Genomic DNA, 24408 nt, shown 5'->3' with positions numbered 1-24408 from the left:
GGGTCTGAAATGGCAAAGTGAGAGTTGATGGGAAGTCTCCATGAAAACCAGCCGCCCAGGAAGTGGCCAGAGGGGTTAGTGTGGTGAAAGAGAGCTACAAAGATTTCATGAAGGAAACAACTGCTTTGTAAATCTGGGTAAACGTCTGTAATGTCTTGATTAAAATAAGCTGCATTACAGGCTCAAAACCACTTCCCTCATGGTTTTCTTTTAAATATCTTTAACGTAAAATGGGCCTGAGCCACTCTAAAACTCATCCTAGAGTGACCAAAGTAGCACCTTTGCAAATCAAAGAGGAAGAGACTCCCTCAGCCCACCTTGTGGACGTGGCATTCAACCAGAACCTGGAAGAAACGAGTTCATATTCATTTGCAAGACTGCGGGACCGGAATAAAGCTTTGGAAGGGCAGCTACCACCTCTAAGAGAGACCTGGTATGGAAGATATTCTGCAGGTAAACATAAAACCCAGCCTGAGATTTGTGTATTTGTGCCAAGAAGAGCTACTGACGGAGTTATCTGACTGTCCATCCCCATAATCTCAGAAAGTTCTAAATTATTGAAATATAAGGGAACATTTTTTGATGAAAGAAAGACTATCAATTGTAAGAATCATGGGTACATAAGAATGGGTCTGTAAACTGCACAAAGGGCTTTTCACCATTCCATGTGAGAAGGAAAAATTTTGTTTCAGCGTAGTTTATAATGCTTTCAATGTTTATACTTAGCTGTGCCAGACAATTAAAATTATTTAGATAAAGGTGTGATCAATTATGAAAATCATATGTTTCAGTTAGATTCTAAATTTAAATCATTCTTTCCAGTATAATTTTATGCATCAAGTTTTGTTGTTTTGAAAGCAGTATTTTAAGGAGTTCATTCTAATGTGAATTTGGAAACCACCCCAAACAGGATTGATTTATTGCAGTACAGATGAGTGGATGAGTCACCCTTTCCCCAACTCCATATTTTTCTTGGTCATATGATGAACTAAGAGAATTTTTCCCAATTATAATAGGAAACTTTGAGCCTAAAGTGGCTATAAATTATCCTGGGGTATTTTACAAGATATGTAAATCCTTTTATGTCAACCACAATAATAATTAAGCAGACATTCTATCTTGAGAAATGTACATTTACAATGTATACAAATGTATATATGGATGTAATTTTCTCTTTTCTTCACATTCTGGATCAATAACACAAATAAGTTTTCATTATTGGTCAGCTTGGCCAGAAAGCCTTAGTCTCTTTCGGTACCTAGTAAATTTTACCTAGAATGATCTTCACTGCTATTTTCTTTTTTTTTTTTTTTCTCCCCGCTCCCCCCATCCCCCGCCCCATCTTTTATTTTTTTCTCCTCAAAATCTTCACTGCTATTTTCTATAGCTGACAACATTTGACTGGCTCTCTGTGACCTATGTTCTTATATTCTTCAACTTCCTAAGGGCATGAGTGGGAATTTTCCTTTTAATTCCATCGAAGAATTTCTTTTTTATCTAAACCCTTTATCCAGAATCCTAAGATTTTGGTAACTGAATGGTAAAAGCTGATTCTTATGCATTAGAATCCCAACTAGGAAATGTTCTTATTTTATAAATGGCAAAATCACAGTAAAAGTAAATAACAAGGGGATGGTGAGCATTCTGACTACTATCTTCAAGGGGCCCATATTCTAACTCCAGCTCCACCAAATGCCAAATAGTATGACTTTGGGCAATTTACTTCCTCAGTTTTTTTTTCCAACTATAAATCAGGGGTGAAAATAACTGCCTGACACCACCTATGCCATTTTGGGAGAATCAAATTAAATAATGGGTTGATATCTCCCAAATCACAATATACAAATAAGGAGTAGTCAGGCTGCTTACGAAAACTTTGCTGAAAATATTTAGATTTTTAAATCCAATCTGTATTTTGTTGTCGCAGCTGTTCTTTCTGCTTTGTTCAACATGCAGGCATCTCTTGAAAAGTAAGGACATAATAAAGTTCTAAGGTAGTCATTCCAATGTCTTAAGGATAGAAACACATCATTACCCAGGAATTTTTTCATTTAAAATGCAAAGTGGGAATGTAGAATAGTCTACACAACAATCTGGAAGTCAGAATGCTTTCATCTTGTTGAGAGGAAAGAATGGGGTCTTCATTCATGCAGTTGAAGTCCATGGTAGTAGTCCCAGAGCCCAGGATAACCAAGCCAAAAAATCAAATTCATAATGGATCTCTTGAGCCTCTCTGTTTCTAACAAGGCTTAGCCCTGGGTTGTTTTATCAGGAAAGAATACTGACACGTGGCAATTTGTGGGAATGTCTTTCCCTAGTTTAGGGGACTCTTCAAGTAGGGACATACAATGCTCAGCACTGCACAGTCCTATTACACACTCATGCTCCATTTCTTTATCACCTCTCTCTAATACCTATCCATCTATCTATTTCATCTGAAAAGAGAATTTATTTTAATTTCTTAAAGCTGTATTTTTTTCTGATTTTTTTCCTCTATGATTTTGGGGAGATTTCCATGACATTAAAATAAATCAGTAAGTTTCTTTTTTCAGGCCAAATTCTATGTTTGAATAACATTGGTCATCAACACATGAATTGTGCAGATCTTCCTCTAAATATCACTCTGGGGAGAAAATAAGGGAAGCAGAAATTAAATCCTGAGTCTAGGCTAATATTTTATCATTTGCATTCATGTAGGGTCCCTGCTTTATATGTTTCATCTCATCTCTATATTCAACTCGCAGGTATATATATATATATATATATATATATATATATATATACACACACACACACACACACACACACATACATATAGATAGATATGCATGTGTGTGTGTGTGTGTGTGTATATATATATATATATATATATATATATACACACAAAATTGTGTTAACAAAGTCTAATAACTTATGATTGGCCTAATTTAACAGTAAATTTGTTTTTAATGGTTTGGTCTTATTTCTCCCCTACTCCTTCCAGTGCCCAGGACCATGTATTTTGACATCCCACTGGAACAGGGAGAAACAAGTATTATTAAAAGGCATCCACCCCGAAGACTTCAAGTAAGAATTTAAAAGGCTTCATAAGGAATTTCTTGAATTTAACGGTAACATCCCTTTTCAACTATAATCATAAAAGAGAGACATTGACCATGACCAAGCGAATGAGAATGACATTATTGTTAAAGAGAATGTTGTCAATGCAAAGACCACATTTCTCTAGGATTTCCTTTTGTAATGATTTCAGTTTTCAGGCCACCACCAAAAGAAGGAAGTATAGCACGAAAGACATAGCCATGATGTCACTCAAAGACCTGAATCTTACATTGATTAGTTGGATGATTATGGGAAATTTAATTGTAATAAACAATAATTACAATGACAACAGCTACTACTATTTAATTAGCACCTACAATAAGACAGATACACTCTAGACAACTTGATCAATGTCATTCATTTAATCCTCATTACCCTCTATGAGAAAGGAAGTATTATCTTTGCTTTATGCACGTGGTTCAGAGTTAAGTTCTAAGTGTTAACTGGTTGTTGAAGAGCAGGACATTAGATTCCAAGGCAGCAAAGGAAGAGCTTCAAATGCACTCACCTTAATATATATTTAACGAGTTTTCTTTAGAGAACTATAAATTCTAAGAACTCTCATCCTAGAAGGGGAAAGAGCTCTGAGTGGGTCCTTGAAAATGAGCATCAGCTAACAGGAGGGCTAGGGGCTCTCTTGTGGACAGGATCGATCACTGACATATGAAAAAGGGAATTGGAGCCAAATTCCACCTGCTACACAATTCACCCAGATGACTGGAGCAGTCCCAGGGGTATTTGAACTCATTTGTTAGGTATAATTTCTGTTTCAGTTGTTGTTTCATTTACCTGTTTTCTCTAGAAGCTCACAATCATTACTTGATGTGATTATATCCTTTGGTTACAAAAAGAGCCAAAATATTAGAAACCTCAAAATGCTACTGAATGAAAAATAAAGTGATGTTCAATTTTTGAACATATATCTAGCTAAACTGAACAATTTTAAAACTTCTGTTTTATTCCTAAATCAAATGCATCCCTTTAAAGGACTGTATTTAATATATGCTCCTGTGGAGACTCTAAGCTGAATATCTCAAATAGAAGACATTACTATAACCAGTGAAAAATATTTGTGTAGCAGTCTAGAGTTCACAGAGTACTTTTTATATCTATCAACCCTAAGTAATCGAAAGTTAGGCTTTGACTATCTCGAGTCAATCAAGCTCAAAAAGGGTATTTGGCATTTTAAAGTAAAAAACTGCACCCATACATTTTAACCAGCCACCTTAAAAAAAAAAAAAAAGAACCAAGATAAATGAATTAGTTGAATGCAAAGACTATGTGTGTCTTATTCAGTCTTATATCTTCAGTCACTAACACTTAACATGTTCCTCACAAAAGGTTGTGAATTAATGAATGAAGGAATGAACAGATGAATGAATGAGAATAAGACCCATTATGCCTGGTGGAAAAAAATATATATACATCAAAGTGCACTCCCCATTTCGTACCTGTAGCATCACTGGATTGGAAGTCCAAATGACTAGCCAAAACAATCCATGTGATGAATTATAAGGATATAGGAGTGTTTTATTGAACCCAAGAGCTGAGAGGCACCTGGATATCAGGGAAGAGCTATGCCTTGGGACTTGAAAGGCAGAAGAACTCTTTCTCTGTCTCCCCTAAACTCTTCACGTGTTTGCTTTTACTCTCTCCCTGCAAATACACTTTCTCAGTTCCTCAAGACTACTGGTGAAATATGACCACCCTGAATTTACATCTTACAGTTCCAATCAAACAGACAGAGTGGCCTGACCCTCTTGGCTCCAATTCCAAATTCCTGGGAGAAAAGATCTTATTGGCTCAGCTTTGCTTATAATTCCAGTTATGGTCCAATGAGCTATGACCAGAGGACATGCTCTGCAATAGAAATGTGGGCACAAAAGCCCTCCACCAGAGATTCTGTAGCCAGCTCTCAGAGAAGAGGGAAACCACTGGGAACTTGGCAGACACTCTCAAAGATATCAACTATAATTATCTTCACAAATGAAGCTCAGCACATTTTCCACTGCAAATGGGTTTTTGAGAGAATAATAAATGTTAGGTTCCCATGACATGCTAATTAATAGCCTAATCTCTGCCAGAGAAAATTCTGAAAGTATTTTTAATTATTAAACCAAATATAATTGCACCTTAAGTAATTTGAGTTCCATATTTGGCACTCTCCACTTCCTGAACATCTACTCAAATAAAGAGCAGGTCATGAACTAAGGTTCTCCAATGTGGAGCTGCTAAGATCTGAGAGCCTCTGCCAGGGAACTCTGAATCTAGTATGCCTGTCCCATGTCGAAGAGTTGATCGTTACTGTTTCTTCTGGCCTGATTCATCTTCTCATCCACCCATCTCAGGTGCACCCTAAGGTGGAAATGTTCCCACCACCTGCCAGCCCACCTCCACTACATAGTGTTTCCTCAGATGACTCCCTCACGTCCCAAGATTTGCTCAAATCTCACCTTCCCTATAAGGCTTATACTGACAACCCATCAACAACTGCAACCCTCAACCTGGCACTCCTGATTTCCCTGAGATTTCACTATCTTTTCTTTTTCGCAGAACGTTTATTTTCATCTAACACACCAAGCAATTTACTTATCTGTTACGTCCAGTGTGTATTTTTTCTCCCTCCCGTCCCCTCCCTCACCCAATGCTAGAATATAATCTTCACAGAGGTAGGGATTTTTGTCTGTTGTTTTCATGAATGTGTCTAAAACAGTACCTGGCACATAAGGCAGAACTGCTTAGTCCTTACCGGTATAGACAATAGGGTAAAGAAATGTGGCAACTGGATCTGGAGAAACGAATAGAAGACATCTGACACAATGCCATTTATTAAATTATTGATATTTCCTTTATTCCTAGTGTACTAAGAGGTTTTTCCAGGGCTGAGTGTTACATTTTATTGATTTTCCCCCATCTATTAAATAATCTACTAAAATAATCTCATTATTTTCTTTTTAACCAGCTAATACAATGTATTATTACACTAATAGTTTTTATAATGTTGAACCATGCTTGCATTCCTGGCCTAAGTCCTACTTGGTCGTGAGATACATATATAAGGACAACACTGAATTTCTTTATGCTTAGGTTTTCTGTATCTATTTTCATACATGAAATTGTTCTACAACTTCACTGTGCTTCTTTTTCCAGTTTTGCTCTCAAAATTGTGCTAGTTTTATAAAATGAATTGATTACCCTTTTCCTCTTTTCTACTCTCTACTCTCTACTACATTTGATAGACCATAGTTGTTATCTGTTCCTTAAAAGTTTGGTAAAACAGGCCTGTGAAACCATCTTTGGCCACCTGACCTTTTGGGGTAGTAAGATATTTCCCTAACTTAATTTGTTTTATGGTTCTTAGTTGATTCTTCTTGCTAATGTGATTCAATCTTGCTAATTTATATTTACCAAACAATTATCCATTTATCTGTGCTTTCAAATTCAGCTTTCTGATAATGCCTCAAACAAATCTTCCAGCTTACATTTTGATGCAGCTCTTTTATACTCAGTAAAGGAGAACAACACAGCCCCTGAGTTGACACTGTGAGCCTGCCTCTAGTTCCCCATCTTACGTGGAGTATTTTTAGGTCCATTTAACCTACAGAAATAACTCAGAACCATCAAGAGACCTAAATGCCTTATGGATAAGGTTTCCCCAAGTTTTCTGTTCTGTTTTCTGGCCTATGGAGATACACATGTTGTATAAAAGCCTGATTATGTCTTTTTGGTTTTATGTTTTATTTTTCATTGTTATATTTTTAGAACAAAGAATGTTACTGAAACGTGAACTCATTGCAATGCCTTGACCAGAAATTCCTCCTTGGCCTTATGATTTCTTGCTTCAAGGCTATCTTGGACATCTTTACCTTTCTCCCAGGATGCTTAGAGGATACATTCTGAAGTCATGGTGCCAAACAAATTTTACACTTTCTTCAAGTTGCTCCTGACCACCTTTCTCCTCCTGCTAGTAAACAGAAGCAAAGACCATCTCAGGCTACTGTTTGTCACGAAGCTCAGTGACTTATGCTTGATTTAACCTTCTTTTCTAAATTTCCTCACACTTCAGCTGCTTATCCTGAGCATTGTTTTATTTGAGAGGCCAAATAATCCAGAAATCGTTAGCCAAATAATCATTTTTTTAATATTATGATACTAAAAAAAGGTGTCATTTTACCAATTCTCTGCTAATTCCTTCCATTGGATTCTCTATGACAATGATGAAATGAGGCATCTTGCTTCCCAGGCAAGGAAAAGGAACATTAATTAGAATCCAGAATATCAAGGCAATTTCATCTGACTGGTTTGCTTAGAGAAGCCAATTTTCCAACAGTTTTTTCTGCAGTGCTTCTCAGACCAAGTGCAAATGATTTAACAGAGGGATCCTATTTGCAATGTTAGTTGCTGCCATCTAGTGTCCTTCGTGGAGAAATAGTGGGAACCTTTCGGTTCTTTTCAAAGGCCAGGAAGAAAGTAATTGACCGGAGAGAGTACATCAAAACACCTACTACTACTCAACCCTTATCAGCACTGCAGATTTAGATAAAAAGAGGCTGAAAATAGAAGAATATATATATTCACATTTTCAAAGAAAAACCTGGCCCTAAGAACTTATGGATGGATTATTTTAAATAGTTGAAAATATTTAAACAGCTGGCTTCTTCAGACTAAATTTTTCAATGCTCCACAAACAAATCCTCTGCGGTTCATTTTGATGTAGTTCCTTTATTCAGTTGAGGCAGGATAGAGGCCATTGGACCCCACCCTAGGAAATCATCAGAATACCCTGGAGAGCTTTGAAATATATATATATATAAATATATATATATATATATATATATATATATATATATGCAGAGGGTGCCAAAAATATATATACACCTCATAAGAAAGGAAAAAAACTGTATTAAAATTATAATATTCAATATATACCGATAACAAAAGACGAACACAAGTCACGTTTGACTTCTGCAATTACAAGAGGTGCTCAAAGTGATTACCATCAGTGTCCAGACACTTCTGATTACAGCGAACTACTGCTTGAGCAATGTTGACCACAGTGTCCACTTGTATATGCATTTTTTGGCACCCCCCTTATCAAACAATTGATAAGCTGGACTTTATTAAAATTAAGAACTTTTGTTCTGTGAAAGGCAATGTCAAAAGAATAAGAAGATGAGAGAGGATATACAGATGGCAAGTAAGCATATGAAAAGATATTCAACATGTCACTAGGGAATTGAAAATTAAAACAACAATGAAATACTACTATACATCTATTAGGATGGCCAAAATCCAGAACACTGACAACAGCAAATGCTGGTGAGGATATAGGACAACAGGAACTCGCATTCATTGTTGGTGGGATGCAAAATGGTGCAGCCACTTTGGAAGACAGTTTGGTGGTTTCTTACAAAACTAAACATACTCTTAGCATGCACCTTGGTTATTTACTCAAATAAATTGAAATTTTATATCCACACAAAAATCTACACACAGATGTTTATAGCAGCTTTATTCATAATTGCCAAAACTTGGAAGCAACCAATATGCTCTTCGGTAGGTGAATGAATAAAAAAACTGTAATACATCCAGACAATGGAATGTAATTCAGCATTAACAGGAAATGTGCTATCAAGCCATGAAAAGACATGGAGGAAATTTAAACGCATATTACTAAGTGAAAGAAACCAATCTGAAAAAACTGCATACTATATGATTCCAACTCTATGACATTCTGGAGAATGTAAAACTCTGGAGACAGTAATAAAAATATTAGTGGTTGCCAGAGGTTAGTGGGAACAGAGGGATGAATAGGCAGAGCACAGAGGATTTGGGGGGTAATGAAACTATTCTATATGACACTGCAATGGTGGATACATGTCAGGATACATAGAGTGTACAGCACCAAGAGTGAACCCTAATGTAAACTATAGACTTTGAGTGACAATGATGTGTCAATGCAGGTTCATTAACTGTAATAAATGTACCATTCTGGGGCAGGATACTGAGAGCAGGCAGGTTGTGTGTGTATGGGGACAGAGGGAATATGAGAACTCTCTCTACACTTCCTGTCCAATTTTGTTGTGAACCTAAATCTACTCTAAAAAGTAGCTCATTAATTAAATATATGCATACATACAAATATGTATCATATATATGTGTGTATATGTATGTATATATATATCCCCCCCCAGACCTGTTGAATCTCAATCCCCAATGAATAGCCCAGGATTATTTTTTTAATCAGGAGATTCTGATGATACACTAGGTTTAGAAACAAGAAGTAGAGAAAGCCTGGTATTTGGAATTGTACAGACCTAAGTTTGAATTCTGAAGTTGCCACTTTCTAGCTGTGCAACTTTGGACATGTTATTAACCTCTCTGAAATAAGGAGTCACCATAATTATCCACAGGGTTCACATGAAAATTGAAAGAGATGATAAACTGTGACCTGGGCATGATGGACAGTAGTGGCTACAAAGGCACATCGGCCTCATCACCAGAAAGAAGCAAACCCTGAACCCAGGCAAGGGGTGGCAGAAACACTTCCTTGGTCTCTCCTCAGCCCCAAATGCCCCTTTGGCCATTGCAGATTCTCCTTCCCATCAGTGCCTGGATATCCCTTCACCCTTGGTCTCCCTTCCCCTTCCTTTCCTAATCCATTCCCCTCGGGGTTCTGACCTGATCAGCTGCTGCTTTCGGTACTAGCAGGTCCCATTTGTCCTGCATCTTTATGTTCTGCATAGAAGAGAGTCAAACCTCTCTCTTACTAGCATCAATCACCTCTCACTACCTCCTTACTATGTCATTATGCTAAAAAACAAACACAAAACAAAAAACCCACTTCCTTACCTTCGGCTGCTCTAGCAGAAAGGACTGCTGGCTGCTCTCCCTAGCACAGACCAGGCCCAGGCCCACAGACCAGGAAATTGTTCCATAGGGATGTAGCAGGAGGACCGAGTCACACTCCCCACCACGAGAGCTGGATACTCAGCCTCCATTTTCCGTTGCCTCTCCCTCTCTCTTTTTACCCTGGTCACCTGGAAAACCAAGCTGGCTTCCAGGCCTACCCATTGGTAACACAACAAATCAAGCTACAACTGAAAAATAATTTCAAATTATATTATGATTTGCCTTTGGTGTTGGACTAAGGTGAGAGTAGTGCTCCCAACGTTTGCTGCAGCATGGCATCATCCTGCTTTTCCTCCTGCTCCTCAAGCCATCACTTCCCAGTCTCCTTGGCCATTTCATCTCCACCCACCAGCCTCTCAGTGTCGGACTCTTCAAGCCTTCAGGCCTTGGTTCTGCTCTTCTCACTCTTGACCTCCCCCATGATTATGGTTTCAGTTTTTCTCTACCCAAGAATGATCCCCAAATATACATCTCTAGCAAAAACCTGTCCTCTGAGCTCCACGCCTGTATATCTAATTGTCTACTCAACATCTACACTGGTACGCCTCAAGGCATCTCAGATTCAGCCTACTCTAAACCTCGTCTGTATCTTCCTGCTATATTCCTGCTCCTCCTCTAGAATCCCCCATCTCAGTGACTGATGACACTCTCTGTCCCTTGAATTTGAATGTCATTTGGACACTTCACTCTCCCTCATCAACAATAACGGATCCTATTCGGTCAGTTTTACATATGTGTAGAGCCCATCCGTATCCTTCCACGAGCCCCTAGCCCATCATCTTTCTCCTCCTAACTGCATCCCCACACCCATGACTGCTCTTCTTTAGTCTAGCTTCCACACTGCAGCTAAAGAGATCATTTTTAAAAAGCAAATGTAATCATGTCACTACGTCGCTTAACACATGTTAGTGGCTGCCCATCGCTCTTAAGAAGACCATCTTATACTGCCCATCAGACCCGGCATGCATCAGCCCTGCCTATCTCTCCAGCCTCAGGTGAGCTACTCTCCCTCTCACTCTGAATGGCAGCCAACTAACTTCTCGCAGTTCCTTCTTCAGCTCATGTTCTCTCCTACCTCAGGGCTATCACTCATGTTGCTTCCTCTGTCGGAACACCCCTCTTAAAAGCCCCAACCTTCCAACTTTTTCTGAAAAACTACTTCCTTGGGAAACTTTCTTGGACTGCCTTCTCACCCGTCTCCCCCTTGTATTCGTTTTCTAGGGCTACAATAGCAAAGTATAACAAGTCGTGTGGCTTAAAACAATAGAAATGTATGGTCTCACAGTTCTGGAAGCTAGAAGTCTGAAATCAAGGTGTTAGCAGAGCTGGTTCCTTCTGAGGGCTACGAGAAAGAGTCTGTGCCATGCCTCTCTCGTAGTTTCTGGTGATTTGCTGGCAATCTTCAGCATTCCTTGGCTCATAGAAGCTTCACCCCAGACTCTGCTTTCATCCTCATGTGGTAATCTCCCTGTGTGCATGGGAGATTTCCCTTTTATGAGGACACCATACATATTGAATGAAGGGTCCACCCTACTCCAGTATGACCTCCTCTTAACTAATTATATCTGCAAGAACGCTATTTGCCAGTAAGAGCATATTCTGAGGTGCTGGGGGTTAGAACTTCAACACATCAGTTTGGGAGAAGGAACACAATTCAACCCATAACACCTCCCATTTCCAAGGTGGCGTCCTCCAGTTATGTATTCTCATAGTCCTGCCCTACATACTTGTTCCTCAAAGCACGGATTAGTTTGTGATTATTCATCAAATAATCAAACAAGCAAAAGTCTATCTGTTCCCCCCATAGATTGTGAGCTCCATGAGAGAACATGTTTGTTAACCATTATACCTCCATTGCTGGAATGTAGCAGTTATTCAATAAGTACTCGCTGGGTAAAGAAATAAACTCTGTGATTCTGTAGGTCTTTGGCTGTATGTCCACGTGAACAGACCAGCGTTTAGGTCCCAAGCCTACTCAGTCCCTTACCTGCGCTCCAACTTCCGGAGCATTAAATTATCCAAGGCAAGGAGGGCTGCAGGTAGACCCATTGGTTGATCAGTTGCTGCCCAGGCTTAGTGACCCCTTGAAACTCCAGCATCACCTCCCCATAAAGCCAAGACAATGCTAGAAAAAGTCATGTCTAAAATTTGTTAGCATACTGGACTTTCATTTTAAATGTGCCTCATAAGCACTCATGATTATTACTGAGGAGGCTGAGAGAACTTCTCTGGAGATCTTAAAAAGAGGTCACTTCCCTAAGGACCAGAAGAACTCAGCTGGGTGGTGAAGGAATTAACAAAATTAAGTAACTTCCTGGTGCCTCTTTCATCTCTAATACTCTAAGATCCTTATTGTTTGCTTACTTCAGCTATGGTCCCTTAATGCAGATAGAAGAGGACTCTTCCTTAGTCTTTTAACTCTCTGACCAATATTTAGATCAGTAAGTCACTGGCAACAATGCAATGGAACAATAAAGAAACCAGATAGGTTGGAAAGCCTTTGGCACAGATACAACTGTAATCCTGTTGAAATTGCCTTCTCTGTGTGCTCTCAGGAATAACTGCTGCTTTTACAAAGTGTTAAGATAGTTTAATGCCTAGCTTTTATGTTTCACCATCTCATGGCATGAGGAACGCTGAAAATGCTCTAAATGTTGGACTTGTAGAAGCTTGAACCCATCGACCTGCCACAAGTAATTACTTCTGAAAGGATCCTGAGCCAGCAAGAAGCCAGGACAACTCACAAAGCAAAGGTGACCTATGGCGATAACCGGTGGGGATGGGTAACTGGGGGGATGGGCTGTCCTTTTCGTGTGCTCCCTGCACAGAAGCCTTCACAAACAAATCAAACTATTAGTCATTCCGAGTTAGAATTCTCCAAAGCTATCCATTTTCTCCTGGGCCTGCCTCCAACTGGCGACTGCTCTCAAATGAACCCGGGGTCCTTCTTTGCTTCCTGGTGAAACAGGGAGAAGTAGATGAGCGAGAGAGGAATTTTCCTTGGACATTGGTGATTCTGGAAGTGTTCAAAGTCGTGAAAAATCCAGCATAACTCTTCCCTTTCCTTTTTCCTCTCGGATTAAAACTTCCTTTGTTCTCGGTTTTCAGGGTAAATCACATCTACGAGTTGTTCCTGACTTATTTACCACAAGCTCACCGAAAAGTAATCCCGAAAAGGGTCTTCTGTAAAGCAGTTTCCTTTTATAGATTTGTCACACTCTATTGAGGAAACATCCTTCATGTAGAAATGTGAAGTGTGAGACTGGAGTAGATTTTTAACACTTTCCACTTCCCATCCATGTAAAAAGCCAGCCAGGCTCAATGGGTAGAAGATGTCCAGGTACTTTTGGATTCTCCAGGTCATGTTTGTGATGCTGACGGCGCCTGCAGAGATGGGCCCTCCCTGAGGCTCTCATCTGCAAGCACCATCACTGTCCACGGGGAAACATAAAAGACATCTCTGAACACATTTGGCTGCCATATCCTTTCCCTTTCCTGGTCACAGCAAATGATGAATGCGGGGGTATTCACCCCTGGTTGCCCTCAGAAACTATCTGCACTGTCCCACTGAAATTTATAATGCACCAGGAGGAGATCACCAAAGTCACAAATAATCAACTTCAAATCCTTCTAAACTGCAACATGCCAGCGCTTATATTGGTGTGGGGGGGTATACTATAGAAATAGGTTCCATTTAACCATTCAGTGGCTCCCCTCTGTCACAGCCAGACAATGAGTCAGTGGTAGAAGAGAGAGAGAGAGGCAGGTCTCATCAAACCAGAACACACTTCTGGGAACACAGTATGAGGCACAGTATGTTGACAGGGGAGGTGATCTCTTGTCAAAATGAGATGTGGGAAGGTATTTCTGTTCACGGTTTGCAAAACTCTACAGGAGTCTTAAAAATTACATTATACGTATTGCAAATTGCCACTTCATTCACTGATAGCTACACGAAGGACTCATGGGGAGTTGCAATGATCCTCCTTCAACATCACAAGAGATCTGTGTGGATTACGATTTGGTGATTAAGATCTCACTCTGTTGCAAAAAAAAAATATAAAGTTGTAGGTTGCAGAGTCAGTAACTAATTACCCCATGCTAACGAGTGTGTCATCTTTCATAGCAGGAACTGGAAAAGAAGATGCAAACTCCAATGTATTCTTCTGGGAAAAGACAGTATTTACATAAGATGCAAATGCTGGAAATGAACCGTAAAAGACAAGAGGTAAATATGAGACGAGAGAAGGAAAGTGTCACATTTACCAAATTCACTCCACGTAATTACTGCCCTGGCACATGAATACAGTTAAGCATTCATCTCCAGTCTTTACTTAGCGTTTTAAATGTAGTCATTGGAGCTAAAGATTCAACTACTGGAGTTGGGAAGAGCCAGCAAGAGCCCTTCTGCTACCACCCTGCTGAGTCTTGTCTCTATTTTCAGTCCTCACAAGGATGTATCCATGTCTCAAGTCTCTTTTTTTTAACCGTGGCTTCTATGACATTCTGGCTCCAGCAAGAAAATGAGGTTAGATCATTTTTCGTGGTTTAGCAAAAGGAAGGGGGGTGATTGGTCTTATTTTGATACCTGGGCATCTTTCTATAACTTATGTAGAATTCTCTTCCAAGAAAGCTCTCTTGTAACAAACCCCTTTACAGTAATGTCTCCTTTAATTCTTTTATTCCACATTTCTCACTCCAGTGGATAAGCCTAGAGTTACTGTCTTCTGCAATTCCAAATAGATCAGCCAAACTACAGAAGAATGTTTTCACAAAGGTCCCCAGCTTTCTGAGACTGTGGGCATCCTCTTCCTTTCTCTAACAAGCCTGTGCACAAAGAAAGTTTCTGTATCTTCTAACAGGAAAAAAGAGAACCTTGTTCGGATTGGAGGACCACTGGTGTATCTAGATAAGTACACAACATGTAACATGGCTGGTCCATTGACCAATTCTGGTGAAAGTAACTGTGGGGGAAGAACATTCACTGTTTATAGCTGATCATTTTCAGGCCCAAGTGGAGTTGAAGAAAAATCATCAGGAGGCAAGAATTCATAAGCAGAAACTGAAGGACCACAAAGCCAAGAAAATTCTTGAAAGCATCCCAAGAAATGATGAGGAGGAGGACTTTCTAACCTTTTTGCCTGATGAAACTTTGGACCAAAGTTCACGTGAGTCATGTAATTTTTTTAGTAAAATAAAATATTTCAAGTGTTTCTAAAACTTCATCAAATAAACCCCTAGGGCAGCAGGGGTGAGGAAAGACAGCAAAGGGCCTTGGGTTCCTGCTGATATTTTACTTCTGGGAACACAGGGGGCATGTTGTCAGGTAATGGAAAATGGCTGGGAAGAAAAGACAGAAGTTTAAGCACTGTAATAAGATGTCTCCTTCTTTTTAGAGGCTTACTGTACTTGACATGCATTATTGCAATCCTTGCTCCATCCCTAGAAGGAAAAAAAGCAAAAGAGGCTCATCTTGTTGTGAAAGAGAAGGAAGCACGTGGAGATCATATTAAATGGCAAATTGGTATCAGCCAGTGTGGTGCCACATGCAGACACTCTCAGCTCCACCCCACCCTTTCCCCTGCAGCCCTCTCCAGCACATTCAGAATGTCTAAAACTCAATCCAGCATTACTGCCCACTCTAAGCTTGCTCCCGCGTCATCCACTGTCTCAGAGGGTGAGGCCTCCATGCTCTGTCACTCAGGCAGGAGACTTGAAGTGTTTGCAAACCTTCTGCTCCCTCTCCTTGCAGCTGGTCAGTCACCAAGTCCGACCGATGTCACCTAGCCCTGAAATCTTCCCTCTCCCTCCCATGCCCCACGACATACCAGGGCTATTTCTGCAGTCTCCTGATTGTATACTCCTCCTTCAGTCTCACCCTTCTTCTATCAACCCTCCACCTCAGTGGTCCTTAGTGTGGTCCCCAGACCACGAGCGCCAGCGTGGGCACCTGGGAACTTGTTAGCACTCCATTCAGAGCAACTGAATCTGCAACTGTAAGAGTGGAGCCCAGCAGTCTGGGTTTAACAACCCCCCCCCAACCTGGTGATTCTGAGGCCCCCAAATCTTCAGAACCACTGATGTACTCGGTATTCAAACTATTGTCCACAGACTACTGGGAGTTTATTAGAAACGCAGAATATCGAGTCACACCCCAGACCTACTGAAGGAGGCTTTGCCTTTCATCAAGATCCCAAGGTGATTCTGATGCACAATAAAGTACTAGAAGTGTTGCACTAATAGCAGAGTAATCATATGAAATGTAAATCTAACCATTTCACTCTTTTAGTAAAAAAAAAAAAAGAAAGAAAAAGAAAAAAAAAGCCTTCAGTGAGTCTCCATTGGCCTGAGGATAAAGCCTAAACTCCTTTTCCTGATCCTCTAAACCTTCAGGACCTAGCTGCTGCCTTCCCTCCTGGCTCCATCTCCTGCCACTCTCGTGCCCAACCCCCACACTCCAGCTATCATATGGGTTGCTTCCCAGCCTCGAATTGCTCTGTGATTTCCAACAGACACCTGTGTCCATATATTCTGTGCTATGTTGCCCCATCAATAAGAATCCCATTAAGTTTTCTCTGTCTGTATTCCCCCAGGAAAAACCCACCATTGCAAATGTACAATATTGTCCACACTCACAGGTTGCTGTGCTGTGGGCCAAATGCCCCCATCAGCAAGACTGATCACAGAGAGATCTACGGGAATGCTGGCCATACTTCTGGAAGGTCTTGAGCTTCTAAGAGGCAAAACTGCCAGCTGGAAGAGACACTGCTGTTGCTCAGAGGCACAAGATGCTTAACTAATATGTGAATTAAAGAAAAAGCTGAATAATTGAAAATCTTCTGAGGGCACCTATTTAACCTATACTCCTGAGTCCCAGAATGAAATATGCTGTGTAGTCACATAGAGAGACAACTTTCACAATTGAAAAATATTGGCAAGAAAAGTGCTTCAAGAACAGTGAGACACAGAGGCAGGACTTGAGGTCAGGCCAAGAAAAACCAACATTGGTGAAGTCTCTGGAAGATGCCCCAGATTTGGAGGGGCCTGGAAGAGACTGTGGCACATGGTGAAAGGGTTTTCCTTTGCTTTCCGTGTGCTTTTTAGAGCTGCTTCATTTTGTTCCAGCAAAGGTTTATTGAGTGCTTCCTATAAGCCAGGCACTGTGGTCTGCCCTTAACATGCATTATTGCATTTAATCCTCACACAACCGATAAGGTAGAGGTTACAACTAGCCCCTACGTGACAGAGCTAGGATTCAAGGTCAGGTGTTCTGACGACCCTCAAAAGAGCCCGCCCACCCACCCCTTGTACAGTTCATCAGGACTCCAGGGACTTGTTGCTCTGTCCAGGAGAGCCTTGGGAAAGTCTGCAAATGTAGAGGTTGTGATTCCTTAACCTTATCTCTCAAGAAAAGGCTGCCCTCTGCAAAGCCTAGAGACTTGACCACTGCAGTAGGCATATGCTGAAGCAATGATTTCTTTCTTACTTATTGCCAAATAGCATCTTTAATTTATTTCTCTAAATAAATTAAACTTCTAAAAGAAGTTCACTTTTCTTTCTCCTAGAAGTGGAGTATAACCACGACCATAGACTTACATGAGCATTCTGCTAGTCAGGTTCTGGGAATTAAGGTTTCCCTGTTACCCATCTCCTCTTAGTCAATGCTAGATTTGCCCATTCTTGTTCCTTCTTTTGGAAGATGGGATGAGAGTTTCAGGTCTCTTGTGAGATAAAAATCAGTCTTCGTTTTCTGCTGCCTCTTCAAAATGCAATCATCCAAACTTTACATATATTTTACATATACTTATATAATAAATTATATATGTGTGTGTATATATGTGTCTCTCTCTCTCTCTCTCTCTCTCTCTCTCTCTCTATCTCTATATATATATATAGAGATAGAGAGAGAGAGAGAGAGAGAGAGATTAGGTTGGTGCGAAAGTAATTGCAGTTTTTGCAATTTTTTAAATCTTTTAAACTGCAATTACTTTTGCACCAAACAGATAGATAAATAGATAGGTAGGTAGATAGATAGATAGATAGATAGATAGATAGATAGATAGATAGATAGATAGATAACTTACACAAAGTGAACATCACTCTTTTGGACTTACAATTCCATGAGTTTTAACATGTTTATGTGGTTCCTGCCCTTTCCAGAAGCCATGATTTGAATATAGAAGGTAGAAAAAGCCATGGGCTTGACTTCATTTGAACCCCAACAGTACGTTTACTAAATGTAAGCTCCATAGGAGCAGGGATCTTTTTTTGGTTCCTAGAACAGTGCCTCGTACACAGTAGCCTCTTGATAAATGTAAGCTACATATTGTCTGTGTAGGGTTACTTTATGTAGAGAGAAATTATAGCTAAATTCTAGTTATTTAATCTTTGCGAACCTTAGTTTCCACTTCTATAAAATAGGGATAAAGCATTGTCTACCATGTAGGGTTTACGTAAAAATAACCTAAATATGTATAAAGCACATATAAAATGTAAAATGCCATATAAATGCATGGGAATATGGACAAAACTGAAGAAAAATGGAACTGATGTATTATAGTGAAAATAACTATATGTGTCAGGGCAAGTGTCACCTTAAATACATTACTTGAATGTCACCTTCACAATTCTGGTTTTATCTGGCCACCTCTACTTAGTATTTTTCTTTAAGGTATCTCCTAAAAACAAGAACAATTTTCCTACATAACCACTATACAATTACTGTACTTAGAAATTTTAACATGTTTATGATACATACTATTTTCTAATACATAATCCATATTCAAATATCCACAGTTGTCCCAATAATACCCTTTATAGCTACTTTTTATTTGCCTCTTTGTGTTTTATTTTTTAGATCCAGGATCCAATCTGGGATCATGTACTGAATTTTATTTTTTATCTCTTAGTCCCCTTTAATTCAAGAACAATCCCTCATCCTTTTCTCCTTTCTTCTCTTCTTTTCTCCTTCCTACCCTTGTTCTTAGGAGGTTTGTGGTGACGTATTTTGGGGGGAAGTAACTCTGCAACTAATTCTTAAATGGTTCTGCTGAAAAGTCTGTGTGTGTGTGTGTGTATTTATATTTATATTATATATATCAATATATTTATAGTTACAAAATGTTGATGGGTTGGGGTATACAGGTGTGTATTGCACTATTCTTGTGACTTTCAGAAGATTTAATTTTTTTAATGACAAAAAAATATTTTTAATGCTTGCCCTGTTGGAATCTTTTATATGTATATATATATCATATATTTAAAAAAACAGGGGCGGCCGGATGGCTCAGTTGGTTAGAGCGCGAGCTCTTAACAATAAGGTTGCCGGTTCAATGGGATGTTGGTCTGTGCCCCGGGCAACTAATCTGAAAACGCAACTGGACTTGGAGCTGAGCTGCGCCCTCCACAACTAGATTAAAGGACAAGATTTGACTTGGAGCTGATGGATCCTGGAAAAAAACACACTGTTCCCCAATATTCCCCAATTAAAAAAAAAAGTCAAGCAGATTATTCTGGATTCATAAAAACCTAGGCAATTAAATAAGTACATAATTGTCAGGGGAAAAAATTAATTAAATGAATTTTTAATTTTTTGCAGGAAATTCAGAGAATGCAGAATTTTTAGAACATCATCCAATGAATGACTATTGTCCCCGGAAAATTGGCAAAATGGAAATATGGCTCCGTGAACAAGAGACCCGGGGACAGCTTCTTTGGGACAGTTCCGGCTCTGACTCAGATGAGTTAGGGAAGGTTCAGAAGAAACCACGGGCACTGGTGAGGACCAGGACTGAGAGAATTCCACTTTTTGATGAGTTTTTTGATTGACAATAAGAATGCTATTCATAACCTAGAGACTAAGTGCTTCAAAAGATTGCTTCCCTGTAAAAATTCTTCAAGATTGTATACAAATTATTCTGAGGATACCAGTTCACTTTCTTTTCATTTGTAGTTTTACGATTAACAGGAGTGACATATTTTGTTAGTTATGCTACATACCTAACTGCCTCAAAACATAGGGGCTTAAATAATAGCCATTTATTGTCCCACTTTTCTGCGGATTGCTGGCTCTGTTTGGTGGTTCTTCTGCTGATCTCTTTTGAGGTCTTTACTGTAGTTGAAGTCAGAAGGCAGCTAAGGCTGGAGTCATCTGGAGGCTTGACCAGGACCCTGAGACAGCTGGGCCTTTTCCAGGTAGTCTCAGAACCTCTTCACATGGTTTCTCCAAGGTAGTGAATTTTTTACACTATCAGCCCAGGGCTCCCCGAAGGAAATATTCCGAGAGGAGAAAGCAGAAGCTACCAGCCCTCTTAAAGGCTAGTGGTGGAATAGGCTTTGCATCACGCCCATCACATTCTATTGGTTAAAGCAAGACATGGGTCAGGTCACAATCAATGCAAAAGGGCACAAATTCCACAGCATGGTCTGTTGGGTCCTACCTTTGAGACCTGCCACCACACCATATTTTTAGAAAGGAAATTAAATCTGATAAAACAAAGTCAGGAGAGGGTGGATCTGATACAAGTACAAACGAGTTTCTAAAGGAAAGTCACGGTAGTGCTACAATAGAGACTAAGCTCGCTTGGGTCACTTTCTTGGGAGTTAGCCGCTTATTAGCTCATCACAGAGAGGCTACAGGAAAGAGATGGAACAATGTCAAGTGTGGAAGGGCGTTGTGAAGTAAAGATCAAAATTAAATGAAGATCTCTTAGAGTATGATGTAGATCTTAGAACTCTTCAAAACTAAAGGGAACCTTAGAAATGTTCAGTCCAAAATTACTCCGTTTACAAAAAATTAGATTTTTAAGGTAATTTTAAGAGCAAACTTAGGCTCTACTTTTAGCATAATCTAAAAAAAACCACCTCTTAGCCATTCGAAAACTTCTAAGAATTTATTGAAACGTTTAAAACAAAACAAAAACACTCTTTTCAGCCTTCTCTAGGAAATCTCCAAAAAGAAGACAATAGAGGGAAATACCTTCTGAATTTGACATTCAGGGCATTCAGATCAGTCTCTAAGAAGATAAAAAGACTGCTGGGTCAGGAGAGGAACATGCATGCTTCTTCCAACGACGGAAGGCAATTAGGTCATCCATTTTTACTCCCAGTTCTTTGGGAGAAGTATTCTTACTTTTTCTATGGTAGGTAAAAAGCATATTTCCTACAATAGGAGACATATGGTTTGACCAGTCAGTCTTCTTGAAACAATAAAATCCTTAAGAGGAGAAATGAGTCCAATCTATTCATAATGTCCTCACATATTATGGTTTATTTGGAAAGCTTAAAACAAAGTGGGGCGGTCAACTCCCAATGATGAAGACAGCAGAGCCTAAGCGTGTCTTCATCCTTCCGGTCTGTGACGTGAAACGGAACAACGCTTTCTTCTAGAAGCTCACTTGTCTGTGAGCTACATGAGAGCACGGACCATGTCTCCTCCCTGTGGTATCTTCATTTCCTAGCATGACATCTGGCACAGAGTTTATCATTAAGTGTTTGTTGAATTCATTAATTCATGTGTTGACTTAACTCGTTAATTACAGAGCCACTTGTTTCTTTCCAGCTCTGCATCGTTTCCCAAGTGTCTTAGATGCACCAGGTTGATTGTACAGTAAAAAAAAAAGGGGAATTTTTGGCTGAAAGCTCTTGGAATGTATACATCTACACGGATGGCATAAATTATTCCTTGGGATACAAGAGCTAGACATGTGTGGACACCAATGAGGTGCCACAGCTCAAAATACGGTTCGAAACTCTACCAGAGTGTGTTAGCTACAGAAGAAAGTCAATCACAAAGCCTTCTCTGTGGGAGTTTGCCTGCTCCATGTGGAACTCTCCCTCGCCCAATTAACAATTCAAGGCTTTGAAATTAAGAATAATAATGATGATGATGGTGGTGGTAATGATAACTATAATGTGCACTGACTGCTTATCGTTTATCAGGCACTGTTCAAATGCTTTACATATATAATCCTCACAACAACTTTGTGGACCAGTACTAATGCCATCCTGAGGTACAGAGAGGTTAAGTAATTTGCCAAAATCACCCAGCAGAACTGCCCTTTGGAGTAGACTGTTGCTTATCAGAAGGGACTTGATGAAAGTCTGTGGCATTTCCCTCCTCTCCCTATTTGACCTCCACTCGCCAATAGTATTCCTTTTTTTTTTCTATTGTGTGTTGGGTTTGTCGTTGTTGTTTGTTTGGAGAGGGATAATACTATGCTGGAAAGGGAGAGAGCATTGTGGGATTATTTTTTAGCAAGAAAGAATTTCCTTGGATCCTGATAGCTTTCCTACGAGCACACCTCAGGATAAGGGCTCCTGAGAAACATACATATTAGGAGAGGAAGTTTCCAGGAGTGGGGAGAGGGGTACAGAAAGGCGGATGAGAGCGTAAAGACAAACATAACTGCCTGGGAGCAGGATGAGTGAGCAAGCCCACCAGACACCCCATCCCCGATGGAATCCAGTTGCACACTCTGGCAAGGGCCCTAGGACAGTGGTTCTCAAGGCCAGCCACAAGTTAGAATCACCTGGTAAATGATCAAACAATGAATATCAATCAGAATTTATCGGGTCCCCTTTCGATTAATCTAGGTTGGGGTAGAGTTCTGGCATTGTAGGCTCCCAGGTAAATCTAATGTGCAGCTAACGTTGAAAAACACAGCTTTCGCTGTATGAACATTCTATTTTACCAGATATATCAACTATTATGGTTAAAAGCAACAACTACAGAGGTAATTGTTGACACAGAAGGAAGGACATGAGGCCTGGAGCTCCACAAACAGTAAGAGAATGTTCATTGTGCTGGTAATTGTCTGAGAACACCAATCCTTTATTTAATCTTGAATTTGTTCAGGGGCAACGTAGGGCCATCAGTAAACAGAGCTGTTGTTGGTGAAAAACATCAAACTCAACCGAGAGGCAAAGTTGTCAATTTTCTTCAACTGAAAATCTCCTCAGCTTTGGAAAGAAAAAAGGCTTGTCAACGGCCAAATGCATGCTTTCTCTTGTGAAAATAACATTTTCCTTCTTGCTCTGAATTTTTCATAAGAAAGAGAAATGTCTTTTCTTGGCATACTTTTGGGGAAAAAAAATTTTTTTCAGGCAGAGAGCCATTTTTCTTCATCTATCTATTTTGATGATAATTCTGAGTTACTTTACCCGGACTTAACTAAAGATGACTCTTGCAGTCATCTTTTGTTTATGGTCTTATAAACAAATGGATAATGTTTTCTGCTTGCACAGAGCCTTTAAAAACAAAACAAAACAAAACAAAACAGCAGCTCTTTGTACCACTCCCTTCCTTACCAGGAAAGCATACTGATCACCAAATCATAATTCTATCAACCGTTTCCTGCCTCAAACAACAATAAAAGTCCATTTCTATATATTACTGCAAAACCTCACTAATTTAGAATACTGTAGGAAAAGGCTTGGGAGAAAGTTTGCGAAGGGGTAGATCAGGGAAGGTCAGATCATTAAAAATCTGAATTACATCGTATTTTTAAAGAAATAGTATTTTATACAAGAACAGAATAAACAAAAACACATTTGAAAGCAAAGTTAATAGTTAAGGTTTATTTTCAAACGTATACTTCATAATAAGTCTGCAACTCATGGCCCACTATAATATTACGTGAAGGTGAATTGTGATATGCTAAAGAAATATACTATAAACCCTATAGCAACCACAGAAAAAGGAATAGCTAATAAGTCAAAGAGGAGATAAAATCAAATCATAAAAAATACTCAATCCAAAAAAGTCAGAAAAACACTGTGTAAAGTTGGGAACTCTCTACATCTACTTCCAGTTCATAAGACATTGGAAGGCTTATCAAGAGCAGATAAAACATTATGCTCAAGTTGGAGCACCTCAAACCACAGGTTACAGGGATTGAAGGGGAATTTAGGGACTCTCTATTTTGCCCTCTCTCCTACAGGAGCTGAGATAACAATAGCACCCATAGATGGCCTTCAGGAGAAGCTGATTAACCAACTGAAATCAATACATACTGATTTAGCTTAATTGGTAAATGTCTTCATAATTATTTGACAAGGATGTTATTTTTCAGTCAGTGTGTTTTACAACATAACAGACACACACACACACACACACACACACACACACACACACACACCCCAACCACCACTCATTTCCCCCCAAAAGAAGCAAGAACCCCCAGTATTTCTTTGAATGGGCTCCACACACAGCAGGCCTTCTTCAGCCTAAGGGAAGTAGAAGTTTGCCACCTATTGACCTTTTCCTGACGTATCTGCTCTCCTCAAAATATTGCTAACAATCCTAATTTGATGCCAGCAGCGTATATTACATGTATGCAACTATTTCCCAATAAGATGTGAAAAATTGTTTACATCTTATTTTAAAAACCCTGTAGG

General features: G+C 39.6%; 1 protein-coding gene across 4 annotated transcripts; it reads left to right on the top strand.

Moving 5' to 3' along the window:
- On the top strand, nucleotides 1–23767 carry CCDC198 (coiled-coil domain containing 198). 4 transcript variants are annotated; one of them, XM_081048918.1, is made up of 7 exons: nucleotides 22–453; nucleotides 2984–3066; nucleotides 12678–12764; nucleotides 14141–14239; nucleotides 14456–14539; nucleotides 15020–15179; nucleotides 19610–23767. In XM_081048918.1, exons 1-7 carry the CDS (start codon nucleotides 231–233, stop codon nucleotides 19837–19839), a joined length of 966 nt encoding a protein of 321 aa, XP_080905044.1. In that variant the 5' UTR covers nucleotides 22–230; the 3' UTR covers nucleotides 19840–23767. The 4 variants fall into 4 exon arrangements, with proteins under 4 accessions (XP_080905045.1, XP_080905046.1, XP_080905044.1 ...); XM_081048917.1 differs by having other exon boundaries at nucleotides 69–453; nucleotides 14138–14239; XM_081048919.1 differs by lacking the exon at nucleotides 14456–14539 and having other exon boundaries at nucleotides 1–453; nucleotides 14138–14239.
- The last annotated feature ends 641 nt before the right edge of the window (nucleotides 23768–24408 follow it).

Source organism: Rhinolophus hipposideros (assembly GCF_964194185.1).
Source record: "Rhinolophus hipposideros genome assembly, chromosome: 5".
Classification (NCBI taxonomy): Eukaryota; Metazoa; Chordata; class Mammalia; order Chiroptera; family Rhinolophidae; genus Rhinolophus; species Rhinolophus hipposideros.
Note: the sequence above shows the minus strand (reverse complement) of the source record. Positions and strands in the feature narration are given on the sequence as shown.

Coding starts and splice junctions, on each gene's coding strand:
- CCDC198 (XM_081048917.1), top strand. CDS start 231: ATGGGCCTGAGCCACTCTAAAACTCATCCTAGAGTGACCAAAGTAGCA. Junction 14,240..14,455: donor TGAACCGTAAAAGACAAGAG/GTAAATATGAGA, acceptor CTCTATTTTCAG/TCCTCACAAGGATGTATCCA. Junction 14,540..15,019: donor GGCTCCAGCAAGAAAATGAG/GTTAGATCATTT, acceptor GATCATTTTCAG/GCCCAAGTGGAGTTGAAGAA.